The following is a 15728-nucleotide window of genomic DNA, read 5'->3' as shown; positions in this document are numbered from 1 at the left end:
ACTTTCATGGAACTCTGTGACTTGCTTTCCCCTGCCCTGAAGCACAAGAATACCAAAATGAGAGCAGCCCTCAGAGTTCAGAAGCAAGTGGCGATAGCCCTCTGGAAGCTTGCAATGCCAGACAGCGACCGGTCAGCGGGAAATCAATTTGGAGTGGGCAAATCTACTGTGGGGGTTGCTGTGATGCAAGTAGCCGATGCAATCACTGAGCTGCTGCTATCAAGGGTGGTGACTCTGGTGCAGGTCATAGTAGATGGCTTTGCTGCAATGGGATTCCCTAACTGTCGTGGGGCGATAGAACGCATATCCCTATCTTGGGACTGGACCACCCTGGCAGCCAGTACGTAAACCACAAGGGGTACTTTTCAATGGTGCTGCAAGCACTGGTGGATCACAAGGGACGTTTCACCGACATCAACGTGGGATGGCCGGGAAAGGTACATGACGCTCGCATCTTTAGAACTCTGGTCTGTTTGAACAGCTGCAGGAAGGGACTTACTTCCCAGACCAGTAAATAACTGCTGGGGATGTTGAAATGCCTATAGTTATCCTTGGGGACCCAGCCTACCCCTTAATGCCATGGCTCATGAAGCCATACACAGGCTTGTACAAATAGAAACTGCAATTTATTAATGCAATTTTAAAGTAATACAATCAAGTTGTTATACAACTTTAGATAATGGAGAAGAGTAAACAACTGTGTAGCAAGAAATTGATGCCAAAAAATTCTTGGAATCTCGAAGAATCACGATATAGCTGTCTTAAAATATTAAGGTAAAGTACATACTTATATTAACTTGTCAATATTATGTATGTATAAGTCAACCCCTAATGGGGCATATAGGCCCTCATCCTGCAGATATATGCTTTTTAGTGTGAGTGTGTGTTTCTGATTAGTGTGATAGTTACCTCCAAAAGTTCTCAGCCATTTGTCAGATATAGTTACTAAAATAAGAATGTTTACTAAGAAAACAACACTTTTTTCCTACATTTTTCTTTGAAGGAAAAGGAGAATTGACTGGTACTTCACTCACCAGTTGGTACATAGGATTTAAAGTGTCCTGATAGTCTGTCAACAAAGGCACCTAGGACATCTAATCCAACTAACGCCACCTGTAGAAAATAAAAGAAAGTATTAGATATATATAGTATATCACTAGACAGTTCTTTATAATATATTCTAATCTGTCTATAAATACCTAAACTGGCAACTGATGTAGTCACCCATATTGAATCATCAGATCAATATTCGAATTAGAGAGCTGACAATTACTTTCTAAAGGTTTTATATAAGGTGAATAATTTTAATACTATATTTAGGCTCGATCTAGTATGTTTACATAATATGCTGCACTTTGGATTTTTCAGTACCTTTTGCATTCTTCAGCCAAAAGGGAGCAATTTTTAGGAATGCAACATTTTCATATTTTCACCTATAATGGATTTAAACTCAAATGAGTCATCTAATTTTTGCATTTGTAATTGACAATGATTTACTTAAAATTAATTTGCTAAAGGAACAACAGATACAGTCAGTAGCAGACGTAGAAACATAATTGATGTAAGGTTCCCAGCCCTATGATCACTCTAGGTCACATGACCTCTGGACTAAAGAGGTCATTTTTAAAAGCATTCTGGCCAGCTGCCTAGGCATTTCACTATGCAGTTGAAAGCACACGTGGACATCCTATCTTTAACCATGAAGATCACTTAGTAATATCTTATTGTACTTGCCAGAACTTTCAAGTACTTTTAAGATTATTTCTATTCCTGTTTCCCAATCTTAAAATTAATCACGCAATTAAAAAAATTAATTGTGAGTAATCATGCAATTAAAAAAATTTAGCCAAACACTCAGGGATGCCAGGAGTAAGGTAAAACATTCAAATTATAAAATATTTCTCTAACAATCACTTTGCTTCAGCAAGCTGGAAGAACCTATAAAGAAGGAGAAGCGATATCATCATTTGGCCTCTCTCCCCCACCAACTCCGTGGAAGCACGTCTGGTTGAGAAAGATTTGGAATGGCGGAGATGGTCCCAGCCTGGAAAGGAGAATCCTAGCTTGTATTAAGGCACTATACCATCAGGGTGAGACACTCCTTGATTCAAATCTTGTCTAGTTTATAGAACTCAGATTACAATTTTAACTTTTATTTCTTAGGTAACCAATTGATCTGTATGTTTATTACTTATGATCACTTAAAAAAAATCTATCTTTCTGTAGTTACTAAATCTGTTTAATATTTTACCTAAAACAGTGTGTTTTGGTTGAAGTGCTTGGGAAATCTGTGCAGCATGCAAAAGCTGGTGCACATCCTCTCCACATTGAGGGATGGGCAGAATGGGTACAAACTTACACTGGTCAGGCTTCTGACCAAGGCAGGATGATACAGCTCTGGGGTCCTGGGCTGGGGATCTGTGGGAATTCTCTGGACTCTCTGTATTGTTAGTTCATGAGTGGGTAGGAGAAACATTCATTTAACTCAGGTGGGTGTATCCCTGCCTTTAGATGGCTGTGTATGTACAGTAGCTGGAGAGGTTTGCAGCTTGTCACAGCATCACAGTGTGAGAGAGAGCCCAGGTTGGTACACCAGAAGGCTCAGCAGTACCCCAGTTTCAGGTTGCACTCCGGGGAACTCATCACACACAGCAAAAGTAGTCAACATAGGACTTAAGTGAAATGTAGAAGATAAGCTTAATATACTGAAACCTGTTTCCAAAGCTTTGTACAATCTACAGAAATATAGGGGCTCTATTGCTGATGCTGTTGAAATTTGGAAATAATTTTAAGCAACGCTGCAGGAAGCAACACTAAACAAAGTTAAATTTCAGGCAGTGAAGAAGCAAATGGAGCAAGCACTTACCCACCTCATTTTCTTGCCAATATCCTCAACACAAATTACCAGGGTAGATGCCTAACTCCTGAAGAGGAAGATGCTATTATAACATGGACATCTACACTCAGCTATCAAATCACATCACCCATAATTATTTTCAAGGTTGGAGTTGAACCATTCAAGTTGTATATGTTTGCTGCTGAAGTTTTAAAAAGTTAAGGCACTGAACTGGTGTAAGTAATTTGTTATGCACCTGGAATCAGATTTTACTGAAGCGCTAAACCAGCTTTTGACATCAGTAGTCTCTTCCGCAGATACAAAGAAAATACTGTCCTGGACATGTAACAGTCAAGATGTAAGGGATATTTTAATAGGCTGCATCTTTATTAATTTAGCTATTCTGGGAACTATCCAGCAATAATTCACAGTGTGGGTCATGATTCCTTTCTAATTGTTTCCAGATGAAGAGCTGCAGTCAGCCTTCAGGCACACACAAAACTGATCCCCAACCTGTTGCTTGGACCCCAAAACACCCTCCTCTAATACGATGGTCAAGAAGCAAGAGAAAGGGAGTTGTCTCTTCAGAGTACCAGATATTAGGAGCCCCAAATCCATTACACAGCCTCTTTGCAGGATGCCTTCCACTCTAGTTCACTTCCAATTTATCAAGGAACCAGACCACCCATGAAATCAGTACCTGCACTGGACACCTGACATGTGCTAAACTATGACAACACTAACATTACCTTCTGACGTACACCATAGGATCACTGAGCTCCTGCTAGGAAGGTGAAAACCAGCCATCCAGCAGTGAGAAAAACTTCTCCCCAATCCCAAAAAAGGAAACTAGCACAACTTCCTCACCAGACCAAAAAAACAGGGTGGGATGGTGGGTGCTGCTAATTTAGGTGTGACATTGGTTCAAGATGGAGGAACAGAGTTTATGTACCTTCCCCCATGCAGGCAGGGGCCAATGGCTTACATGAGTCCCACCAGCCTACCCACCTAGTCAGATGATTACGTCCTGCCCTAACCATCCCTAGTCTGCAGCCACACCAAGAGGGTGACCCCTTAAAGGGGCCACTATATTCCTTTCCCACCAGCTAAGACTTTTCTGCTTTGGAGCAAAATGTTCTGACCTTCAGCTCAACAGCTTCTTGTGGTGGACATCATCCAGCCAGCATGTCAGCTATCCAACTTCATCTGAACATTGTTCTGTGAGACACAGGCAGGGCAGATAAGATGAAGAGGGGCTGTATTGAAATGATCATCAGATCTGAATATCAGAACTACCTCGGGCTATAATCATAATCATCATTCCTGTGCTATGTAATATCTTCCTCAGAATCCTCAGTATCATAGGGATTGGTGGAAAGGCATACAATTAGCTTAGATGTCTGAGAGATGAGAAAATGTCTGTCAAGGAGCCCTGGACTTGCACGCCCTCTGAAATAAAATGTGACATTTGTTCTGGTCTACAGGGCAAAGAGGTATATTGATAGACACCCCCACTTATGAAACATGTTCTGTAGGACTGTCTTTGGGGGCCACTCATGGTTGCCTGAGAACTGCCTGATGATCTGATCTGCCAACATATTCTGAACACTGGGAAGGTGCAGAGCCACTGGTGTGATCCAATTCAGAGTGCACCAATCCCAAAGTCAAAATGGCCTCCTAACAGAGTAGAGACAATCCTGCTGTCTCATCAGCTGGCATAATGCCTAGTTATGATGAAGTTACATGGATCTATGGAGTTCGGATAGGAATGCTTTGCATGCCAGGTGGATGGCTCTGAGCTGTAGGTGGATTAGAAGCAGAGGGAGGACCTATGTTTACTTTATGTATCTTGAGTTTGAAGGTGATCTAGAGGAACTCCCTATCCCTAAATGGAAGTGTGTGTCACCAGCTTCTTAGTAAGTACAGGTATTCCATTCCACACCTGAAGAGGTCTTTCCACCAGTTTTATGAGGAGTTCTTCCTGGTCTGTGAGTATCATTGTTCATGTGATGCCTGCTGTTCAGACACAATGATTTCAACTGCTCCTGAATGGAGCATAGGTGAGGTCTGGCAAATCTCATCACACAGGTGTATCAGGCCATGCGTCCCAAGAGTGAGGCATTACTCCTAGTGTCTTGGGGTAATCTTTAAGTTGGTTGATGAGGTTCATCATCATTTGGAATCTTTCTTATGGTAAACTCACTGATCTGGAATCTAACACTGCTCCAATGAACTATGCTTTGAGTCAGAGTAAGCATGAACGTCTCTGTTGATTTTAAAGCCCAGGGCAGTGAGGAGTTTTAAGAGTTCTTGGATCAAGTTGGTCACTTGCTGAGGTGGTCTTCCTCAAATCAGTTAGTTGTTGACACATGGGTAGACCCGGATTTCTTGTCTCCTTAGACAAGCTGCCATGACTGCCAAGCACTTGGTGAATACTCTGTGCTGTGGAAAGATCAGAGACTGTATTGCTAGTGAGATGTTCTTACTAATAATCTGAGATATTTCCATTTGGCTGGATGAATGGAGTTGTAAAAACAGGAGCTTGTGGGTTGAGAGCCACAAGCCAGTCATAAGGATCTAATGAGGGAATGAGTTCACAATCCTGAACTTGAAACAGTGGATAATTTGTTGAGATGTGAAAGGTCCAGAATGCGCTGCCCACCCTTTTTTTCTTGGGATGAGAAAATAATGGGAATAAAAACCTTTGCCCCTGAATTCTAAAGGCACCTCCTTTACTGCTCTAAGTTGTAGAAGGGCGTCCACCTCTTTTTGTAACAGTATCCTGTGAAAAAAGTCCCTGAAAAGGGATGCGGAAGAGGGTAAGGGACTTGAAAGGACTGAAATTGGATAGAATAGCCCTTGTTTACAATTTCCAGGACACACTGGTCATAAATGATCAAGTCCAGACTTCTGAAAAATAAAAGGCAGCTGCTGGTTGGGTGAGGAGGGGAGAGAAGGGAATCAATCCTCAAGAGATTCTGCTCGACTCTCAACACAGGTATCGAACCTACTGCCTGGCTGAAGAGCTGCATCTTCAGAGGAATAAACTAAAGGGTCACCTACACTGAACTTTCCTTCTCGGTGGCTCTAAGGTCTTCTGGGTTTGGTAATAGTACTGGGCAGAGGGACGTTGCCTGAAGCAAGATTACTGTCCTTGGCGCTGGAACATTTAGGTCCAGTGAACATGAAGTAGCCATGGAGTCCTTTAACGAACAGTGGACCTCATTTGTTACAGGGTTCACTGCCCTCAAAAGGAAAGTTCTTGACTGTAATTTGGACCATGCTGAGGATCCCCGACACCTGGAACGAGGAAGACCTCATGGCCACCAATGTTGTCATAGTATGTATCACCATATCAGGCACATACAACACAGCCTGTAGGAAAGTGCGGCCTATCAAGTGACCCTCAGTTACAATGGCTTTCAATTCCTCTCAATGTTCCTGTGGTGGCTTGTCTATGAATTGAGACAGCTTTTCCCAGTTCAAGTAGTTGAATCCGTCTGGACCCGCTCGTTATGTACACAGGAGGCTAACCCAAGCTGCCACGCAAGGCTACACTGTTATTATTGGCACACTATCTTGTGCTAGCTGTGAGCTTGTCTGTCTATGCAACCTGGGATGCACACTTCTGGCTGCAACGTAAATGTATCCTTGGGAGAATAGGGCTCGATAATTATCCATGCACATCTGGAGGCTGGCCAGTGAGTAAACCTTGCTCCTAAAGAGGCCTAGTTTCTTCAGGTCCTTCTTCCTGGATGTGGACACAGGAGGTCCTTGTTGTTTTGAACACGCCTTGGCCACAGCCACTATCAGCAAACCTAGTACTGAGTGGGAATTAAACTATTCAAACCCCTTGGAAGAGACATTTGGTCTACTCACTTGCATGTGGCCAGTATTGATGATGGAATATGCCATAGGTTATATGCAGGCTCCAACAGTCCTTCATTTATTGGCATAGCAGACCTGCTGAGCAAAGAAACGCACACAGCCTCTGCAAGGCATCTGATGAGGTCCTGGAATGCCTTTTTCTCCTGTCTTTTCAGGATCTGAGACTACACTAATTCACCTAGCTGGAAAGGTCTATATTGCCTCTTTGGGGAGGAGGAGGATCTAATCCTGGGGACAACAGATGATGTAGGATTGTGTACATAAGGCTGTACATCCCAGGGCATCCAGTAAGGCCAACACTGCTAAGGATAGGAGTACTAAAGTGGGGAACAAATAAGAGGGGTACCAAGAGGAATGCTCTCAGAGTATCATGTCTTGTCCTACTACCCCTTACAGAATTCTCCCTAGATTCTCACCTGTCTTGGATCAGCAGTGCCCATTTATCCATCAACAATAGAGAGAAGATACCAAAATTGTCAAAACAAAAATAACCAGTAAAAATACAGGAAGTCAAGAAGCAACTGTGGATCAAAACATTTCCACTGATTAACCCCCTCATACTAGAATTAGCCTGAGATTTAAAAGATGCTTCAAAAGCTACTCACATTGTTTTGAACTCAACAATTAAAGGATTTGTTTTTAATGTATACACAATGTACAGCTTCATCCCAACAGACAGCAAGAAAAGACAACAGGCTTTGTTACCCAAAAATTATATCCTAAGAGGATAGCAACTCAAATTTCTAAATGTTTAGAAAAAACACTGATCACCGGGAAACATCCTTGCAGTTTTTCATAAGAGCTGACATTTCTCCCTCAAAACATTACACTATCTTTGACAGAATGAGTACCAAAATCTCAAAGCAGATTCCTAGATTACTTATCTAGCTGAAAAATAGAATAATTTGATCCACCTGGCAAAAGAGAAGTTGAAGGGTTTTGTGGTCCTTCCATGTGGCTTAAAACACAAGGCAGAACTTCCACAAATTAGCATAGTTAATATGAAGGCTACAGTGCAGGTTACTCACAGAAAATGAAAATATATTTCTCACTGGTCAAAAGGCTTATGACCCAAATAAAGGAAAAGAGATCAATTGCTTTTTGCAAAGTTCAGTATTCTAAACTGGGCTTAGTGCAGGAATGGTCTGTAGAGATCACTTTACCTACAAAAGTGAAAATAAGAATCTACAATGAAATAGAAAGTCTACAATCCTTTCTCATGGCTTTCACTCTGGCAGGAAGATTACCTCGAGTGTCAGAAAACGGGGAGACACCAGAGACAGCTATTACAGCAGGTCTAAAGACCTGAAGTGTCACTTTAGAACATCCTAACTCCACAACTATTAGTGAAAGATAAGAGCCAAAATTACAAAGGAGTGAAAAATACAACTGAACATGGCAATAGGAGAAAACAGGGTGCATGGCACAATACGGTACTGAGACAAACTGAAGTAAAGCTTTTTAGACTTTGTGAAAAAAACTTGTATCAGAAACTCTAGGATTACTTTTACGGAAACAAAAAGACTACTTGTTTTTGCCCCTCGATTGAGGCTAGAATCTACAAATGATTCAGTAACCCCAGTATTGAACGCTTATTCTTGTTCCAGAAGAGGCACTTCATACAATGGACATGAGGCAGAACCAAGGGAAACTATTTTATCAGAGATCTGTAGAGTTTAAGACAAGAAAGGACAATAAGATCATCTAGTCTGATCTCCTGTATATCACACAGTCCATTACATTTCACCCAGTTACTCCTGTATTGGAGCCCAAAAACTTGTGTTTGGCTAAAGTATGTCTTTATATGACTAGGTCAAGAGATCCTTGATAATCTGATCCAATGGTCAATTACCATAATTGCTACAAAACTGTGCCTTATTTTCAGTTAGAATGTGTCTGACTATGGCTTCCAGACATTGGTTCTTGTTGTCTCTCTCTGTTAGATTAAAGAGCCCTTTGGTGCTTGATATTTTCTCCCCGTGAAGGTACCTACACACTAATCAAGTAACTAAGGAATTTTTTCCAGCCCTCAAATCTTTTGTGGCTCTTTTCTGCACCCTCTTCAAATTTGTCAACATGCTTTTTAAAACATGGATACCAGAACTGTCTCACCAATGCCATAAAGACTAAATCTTCTCCCTATTCCTGTTCGCTACACCCCTGTTACACATCCAAATGTAGCATTAGCCTTTTTTGCCATAGCATCTGAGTGGGAACTTACATTCAGTTGCTTGTTCACTATGATCCCTAAATCCTTTTCATAGTTCTTGCTTACCAGGATGCATTCCCCCCTTTTGTAGGTATGGCCTGCATTTCTTGTTCCTAAATGTGTAACTTTACATTTAGCTGTATGGTTCCAGCTCTGTATGACTGCCTGGCATCATCATTTACCATTCTGCCAACGTTACATAATCTGCAAATTTTAACTTCACTAACTTTATAGTTACTTCAGATCACAGACGTAAATGATGAATAGCTTCAGATCCCTGTGGATGCCCACTAGAAACACCCTCGTTCAATGATAGTTCCCCTTTGACAACTACTTTTGAGATGTGAGTTGGCCAGTTCTTTATCTATTTAACATGTGCTCTATTGATATTCTCCTAACATTTTAATTAGAATATCATGTGATACTAAGTCAAATGCATTACAAAAGTAAGTATATTACGTCCATGCAGCTACCTTTCTCAACTAAATTTGTAATCTCATCAAAACATGAAATCAAGTTTGACAAGCCCTATTTTCCGTAAAACTATGTTGACTGGCATTAACTATATTCCTATCCTTGAATACTTTATCAGTTTAATCCGTTATCAGCTTTTCCATCATTTTGCCCAGGATTTATGTCAGGCTAACTGGCCTCCAGTTACCTGGGTCATCCCACTTGCCCTTTTTGAATACTGACACAACATTTAGCATTCTTCCAGTCTTCTGAAATTTCCCCCATATTCCAAAATTTATTAAAAATTATCATCAGACCAAAGACTGCAGCCAACTCTTAGGATTCTTTGGTGCAAGTTATCTGGCCCTGCTGATTTAAAAATGTATATCCCTATTAGATGTCAACTAACATTCTCAATTACTAATGGACTGGAAAGCACTTTATCATATGATAGGAGTACCTCATCCTGCTTCTTTCCACATACAAGACAAATATTTACTGAACACTTCTGCCTTTTCTGCATCATCATTAGGGCTCCGTGTTTGCCACAGAGGTTGCGGAAGTCAAAGATGCCATGACTTCCTGCGACCCTCCATGACTTCTACAGCAGCCAGCGTGACTGACCTGAGGACAGCCCAAGCAGCTGGTCCTGGGGACAGCCACACCGGACACTGTTGGGAGAGGCTCTGCAGCCAGCTGCTCGGGCAGCCCCTCAGCCAGCTGCACTGCGCAGCTGGCTCTAGGAACCGTCCGAGCAGCAGCGAATGCAGCTGGCCCCAGGAGCAACGGCAGAAGCCGCAGCTCGGGGGCTTCCCCCCACACACGCAGCTGAGGCCGCAGGCTTCTCCACAAAAAAATTAAATCGGGGTGCAGTAACTCCTTACTTAACGTTGTAGTTATGTTCCTGAAAAATGCTACTTTAAGCGAAATGATGTTAAGCGAATCCAATTTCCCCATAAGAATTAATGTAAATAGGAGGTTTTTTTTCCCCTCAGTTTCACTGCTGCAAGGAAGATGACTAGTGTCTTGGCAATTCACTCTACTGATGCAGCAGCAACCACACTGAAATTGTGTATCTGTGGTCCCATGAATCCAACACCTTATCAGTTTACATTCAGTTCACAGCTCAAAAGGTTATGAAGGGCACACTTTAAATAACTCTGTACAGAAGGATTAAGATTTTTTAAATGCATTCAACATTGAAAGAATCAAGATGACAGTCCCTTGGAAAATGAATAAAATCATATTCTTACACAATTAGCCTGTGGAATTCATTAACACAGGACTATCATTCAAGCCAAGAGTCTAGTATGATTAAAATAAACTTAAAACAGTTAAATGGATAACTTCCACTGTTGCGTCAGATAAAATAAGTATAGAAGACACAAACTCCTCAAGCTCAAGGAGAAAATTCTTAATCTTCCTTTAAAGCATCTTGTGGTGACCATCATCATAGACAGGCTACTGGATTAACTGAGCAATTGGACTAGCCCAGTATTGCAATTCCTACATTCCTACTACCCTTGTGTTGATGTAGCATACTTGTTTTATTTTGTTTCTGAAAGGTGGAGTGGGGAGGGAATTCTGCCCTTTGTGTGTATAAAACTCAATGTCAATAGGAGTAATGTGCACTTAGGGAAAGCAAAACTGAATTCTAATTAGCCTGCAAGCCTTTTACATTATTAAAGTCTATTAAGCTCTGTAAGAGCCCTATTTGTACAGTACAGTATTTGATCATTTAAAATACTACATATTTCTTGCCTTTCTACCAGTCTTAAACAAGGCACCCAGTCATCTTTACATCTAAAGGAAACAGAACATTCTGATGTGAGAAAGAAATTACACTTTGAAAAGAGCATTATTTATCTGTAGCTAATGGTATCTTTTATGAGCTTTTATATAGAACACACAGAGGTGATGCTTGTCTTTGTTGCCTATCTTAAGTGTACACTTTTTTTAAATTACCATCCTGCTAAGAAAAATGTTATCAGCTGCTCATCATCCAAACTGAAAGCATTATCTCTTTCAAACCTACACAATTTTGCTATGTGCCTATATGAAATATCTCTACCCTAAAATAAGCAATTTAAGGCCAAGAACACACAATTATGCTAAATATTTAATAAGGAGCCATCTCTACACTAACATGACCTGTAATAATTGATGTGCTTGTGAAAATAGCTGAAACTGATAAGTGTTCAGAGCTCAATCCTAAAAACAGGAGTAAATGTTATAAAATAATTCACAGATCTGTAACATCCATAAATGCTAAAAAAAAGTTTAATTACTGTGCCACCATCACAAACATGTACTACTATACTGTACAAACTGCTCTGATATTTGCCTGTTGAGCTGCAATCTTCAGAGAACTATTGAAGCAACAGAAATAATTTGAGAGGCACTTCAAAATGACTGATAAAGTCGTAAGTACACAGCAATCAATTTTTTATATGGAACTACCCCTGCAAACAAAAACAAAAAATCCTGATGCTCCCTTAACAGACTTGAGTCCAGCACTACAGACCAACACTGCCACCAGTTGACTGAAGCGCAAAGCAACTGCAGTTAAATAGAAAAGGAGTACTTGTGGCACATTAGAGACTAACCAATTTATTTGAGCATAAGCTTTTGTGAGTACAGCTCACTTCATCGGATCCACTGCATGCATCCGATGAACTGAGCTGTAGCTCATGAAAGCTTATACTCAAATAAATTGGTTAGTCTCTAAGGTGCCACAAATACTCCTTTTCTTTTTGCAAATACAGACTAACACAGCTGCTACTCTGAAACCTGCAGTTAAATAGTCGCCCAAGTGGACAATATGACGATGTTGCCAGTGTTTCTCCTGGGTACCCAAAAGCAAGAGAATTGACTACATTCACTCCATGCACCCAGAATTAGCACTTTCTTGTACACTTTAGCTAAAGATACATAAAGAAAAATCTGAAACATGAGTCATCACAGACCTCCAGAAAGATACAACATAACTATTCATACTGAGAAAACTATACAAAAGATGGCATGGATAAACTCAAATTTACACTTGGACCCTGAAACAGCAATCACTAGTTAACCACTATAAAATACACATTTAGTAAAAGATCACTTGTATGGCCTACAAAAAATAAAGGCAACCCCATAAAATATGTACCTGAGTGAATATAGGGCGTATGGAATGGGAGGGGTCAAAAAACAGGATGACATAAAATGTGAGAAAAACATAATCAAGAACCACACACACAAAAAAAAGATGCATCAAAACACCTCTCCATAAATTACTTTTCTCACTGCAATATTTTAAATGACAAATGCTAGTACTATTTTTATCCAACATGAAAGCAGAAAATAGGAACTCCTCTTATAGGCCAGAAATACACTGTAAACAATCTTTCCAACCAACAAAATCCACTTTTCTGAAAAACCTCTCTGTGTGGAAGGAAGAAAGAAACGAGATATGATAGGCAAGAAAAACTGGGGTCCTGTTCTGCTCATTTATGATTCAAAGATAATTAAGAGCACCAACCCTTTTTAACATGAAAAATCCTGTTACAACCACTGCACAAAACATTCTTACCTTAAAATTACTAGAGTTGACCCATCCTGTTAATTCGTCAATCATTTTATCAAGGCGCTGCTGATCCTGCTCTAGGTCAGTGGATCTACTGGGGTCAGCCAGATACTCCAGCAATTCTTGGCCGATTTGCATCCTGCGGCTCACATCTTTCTGCTGTACCTGATCACAGAAATAGTCCATATTGCCAGACTCCATCGTGGATTTGAACGAAAAAGTTTATTAGGAGAAGAATCAAACTGCTTCAATACCAAAAACAAGACACACACACACAAAGTGAGGAGTGGCGTGGGGAGAAGTGCCCAGCTGGAAAAGTAGCCACCACCGTTTCACCTCCAAGTCCTGCCCAGCAAAAAGGAGGTTTTCTCCTGTTCTTCTCCGCAGACAAACCCGCCAGGTGAATACAAGGCCCTTAACCAAGAAACACACAAACAAAAATCCTTTCAAATGCATTAAATTAAATCTCCAGTGATTCCCTTGTGAGGCTGCTGGTGACGCAGTCGGGGAGGGGATGTTTGCAGGATCCTCTGATTTCGGGGAACTGCTTTTTATTCAAGTTTTCAGTGTTTTTCACGATTTCCCCCAAGTTTCCTTTCTTGCGAAGTTCCAACTGGGGGCGTCAGCGCCACAGGCACTTTCTGAGGAGATCCCCAGAGGCCGGCGGTGGAGCTGCTGGCGTCTCTCCCCAGCCCGCAGGCCCGGCACGGACCCGCCGCCGCTTCTCAGCGCAGTGGGCAGCGGCTCCCCGTCGCCAATCGCAGCCGGAAGCAGCGGCGGGGCCGGAGCGGAACTTTCATGCTCCCTGGCCCGAGGATGGATGCGGCTCCGCGCCCCCGCGGCAGGTCTAAACTTCAGCCGCTCCGGACTCGCCCCGCAGCGGCCCTGGCGCGTCCTCTGCTCGGTCTTCGCTGAGAGGGTGGGGGGCGGCAGCCGCGGCACCCCGCGGGCTCGCTCAGTCGCGTCTCCTGCCTGCGGCGGTTCCTCGGTCCCGTGGAAGGTTGCGTCCCCAGCCCCGGCCCGGCCCAGCCGGCGCCCGCCTCCGGGTGTCACTCACCCTCCGGGCCCCGCCCCGCTCCTCCCCGAGCCGCCGCCAGCTCCTCCGCGCCGCTCTCAGGGCGCGCGACACGCCCGCGCGCACCCCTGCGACGGCGGCAGCTCCCAGTACCGAGCCCGGCTCGCTCCCCGCGCCGCCGGCCGCCCGCGCGCCCTCCGCTGGCACAAGTCCAACCCACAGAAACCCGCGTGCGCGCGATACAGCGTCCCCTGCCTGACCTCCGCCTCTTTTCCCGCCTCGCGCTGCAGCGTGCGCACGCTCCGCCCTCTCCCCGACTCGCGCGGCAGGGCGAGCGCGTGGTCTTGCGGCTCCACCTTTACAGCCGTCAGCAGGCGCATGCGCTTGTGGGCTGCTGAGCTTGCGACCGTTCGGGCACCACCTCCCCAGGAAGAGGAGCGAAGGTCCTTCCCTTTCTTTACGTGCCTCCGCAGGGCCTGTGTACCGCCCTTTTCCTCAATAATCAGCGGGCGGGCTGAGTCGGGGAAGAGAGAAATCGCGGAGGATAAAGCCGGCCGGACCGAGATGAAACGGTCTGAAAGCGGCCGTGGCTGTCAGGCAGTGCAGGAGACACCCCTTGGGAGGGGTCCTGCGGCTGCTTTAAAAGCCCCGGCGCGCAGCTAGCTTCCCTGCGGCAGCTGTGCGCTCATTGCTGCAGTCCCCTGGGGCCGGGCGGAGGCGTGATAAGAGGGCAGCGCACGCCAGCGGAAGGGGGGGGCGGCAGCAGCAGCAGCAATAATCATCCCCTCCCCCCCCCCATGAGCGAGCGGGGGACCTAGGGATAAGTTTGCATGAGCAGAGAGTCCCTCGAGAGGCGGGCTGAGTGAGCTGCACTCTGGCAGCCCTACCGCCGGCTCGGCGGACACGTTCTCCAGCTGCAAAGCCAAAGTCATGGAGCGCGGCCAGGGGTCAGATGGGGTCCAGACAGTCCCCTGGCCCCAGAGCTGAGATTTCCGCTCTCCGCCACCCTGGGTACGAGCAGCATTGCCGGCGGGGGGAAAAGAAACTACAAGGAAGAATCTGGGCCAGCCCCGGTGCCGGAGCAGTGCAAGCGGGGAGGTGACCCTGATGTTTTATGTATGCGGTGCAGTTATCGCCCTGGCAGTCCCAGGATATTAGAGACGCAAGCTGGGTGAGGTAATACTAGTCCAAGAAAAGCTATTACCTCACCTTGTCTCACTGACGTTTTATATCAAACAGATTGCAGAGCTCTCTCCCCAGTGCTGATGGGCTCTCATCCCCTCCTTTTGTCGTTCTTTCCATCCAGCGGTTCTCAAACTTCCTTGCACTGCTACCCCCTTGTCGACCCCAGGAGGGGAGGCCCGCTGCCGTGGGGGGGATGCTGAAGTCCAAGGGCTTGTCTTCATCTCTAGGCGGGCTATAACCCCCTGGGCTTTGGCTTCAGCTCTGGACAGTGGGGCTCAGGCTTCTGCTGCAAACCTGGGTCCCAGAAAGTCTAATACCAGCCCTGGTCACCCTATTAAAACAGGGTCTCAACTCACAGTTTGAGAACCGATAGCTAATTCCCTCCCAGTAGAACCCCACTGAAAGACAGGGGCATGGACACTTTTTTATTGGGTGGGAGGGGTGAGCATTAAAAAGTAATAAAAAAAGAGCTGTTGCATATTGCTTTAATGAGTAGGTTTGTACCATGACTAAACTTGTCCACTTTATTAAAGTGAGATAAATGAGCTTCTGTTCCAAACTCAGTGTTTCCTTT

At 44.0% G+C, this 15728-nt stretch overlaps 2 protein-coding genes across 36 annotated transcripts in view; one reads left to right on the top strand and one right to left on the bottom strand.

Moving 5' to 3' along the window:
- Positions 1–14008, bottom strand: part of CLASP2 (cytoplasmic linker associated protein 2) — a 265828-nt gene extending 251820 nt beyond the window's left edge. For 10 of the 34 annotated variants that reach the window (XM_048838902.2, XM_048838908.2, XM_048838910.2 and 7 more), the window contains exons 1-2: positions 12961–14006; positions 1035–1113 (exon numbers count right to left, since the gene is read on the bottom strand). In XM_048838902.2, coding sequence (XP_048694859.1) covers positions 1035–1113; positions 12961–13155 — 274 coding nt within the window. In that variant the 5' untranslated portion in view covers positions 13156–14006. Of the gene's footprint in view, positions 1–1034; positions 1114–12960 lie in introns of all 34 variants that reach the window. The other 24 variants (XM_048838900.2, XM_048838904.2, XM_048838913.2 and 21 more) reach the window with 4 other exon arrangements.
- The window catches only part of LOC125631768 (uncharacterized protein T26G10.4), a 33267-nt gene that overhangs the window by 9535 nt on the left and 8004 nt on the right, over positions 1–15728 (top strand). The window lies entirely within an intron of this gene.

The sequence above is a fragment of the Caretta caretta genome, chromosome 2 (genome assembly GCF_965140235.1).
Source record: "Caretta caretta isolate rCarCar2 chromosome 2, rCarCar1.hap1, whole genome shotgun sequence".
Classification (NCBI taxonomy): Eukaryota; Metazoa; Chordata; order Testudines; family Cheloniidae; genus Caretta; species Caretta caretta.
Note: the sequence above shows the minus strand (reverse complement) of the source record. Positions and strands in the feature narration are given on the sequence as shown.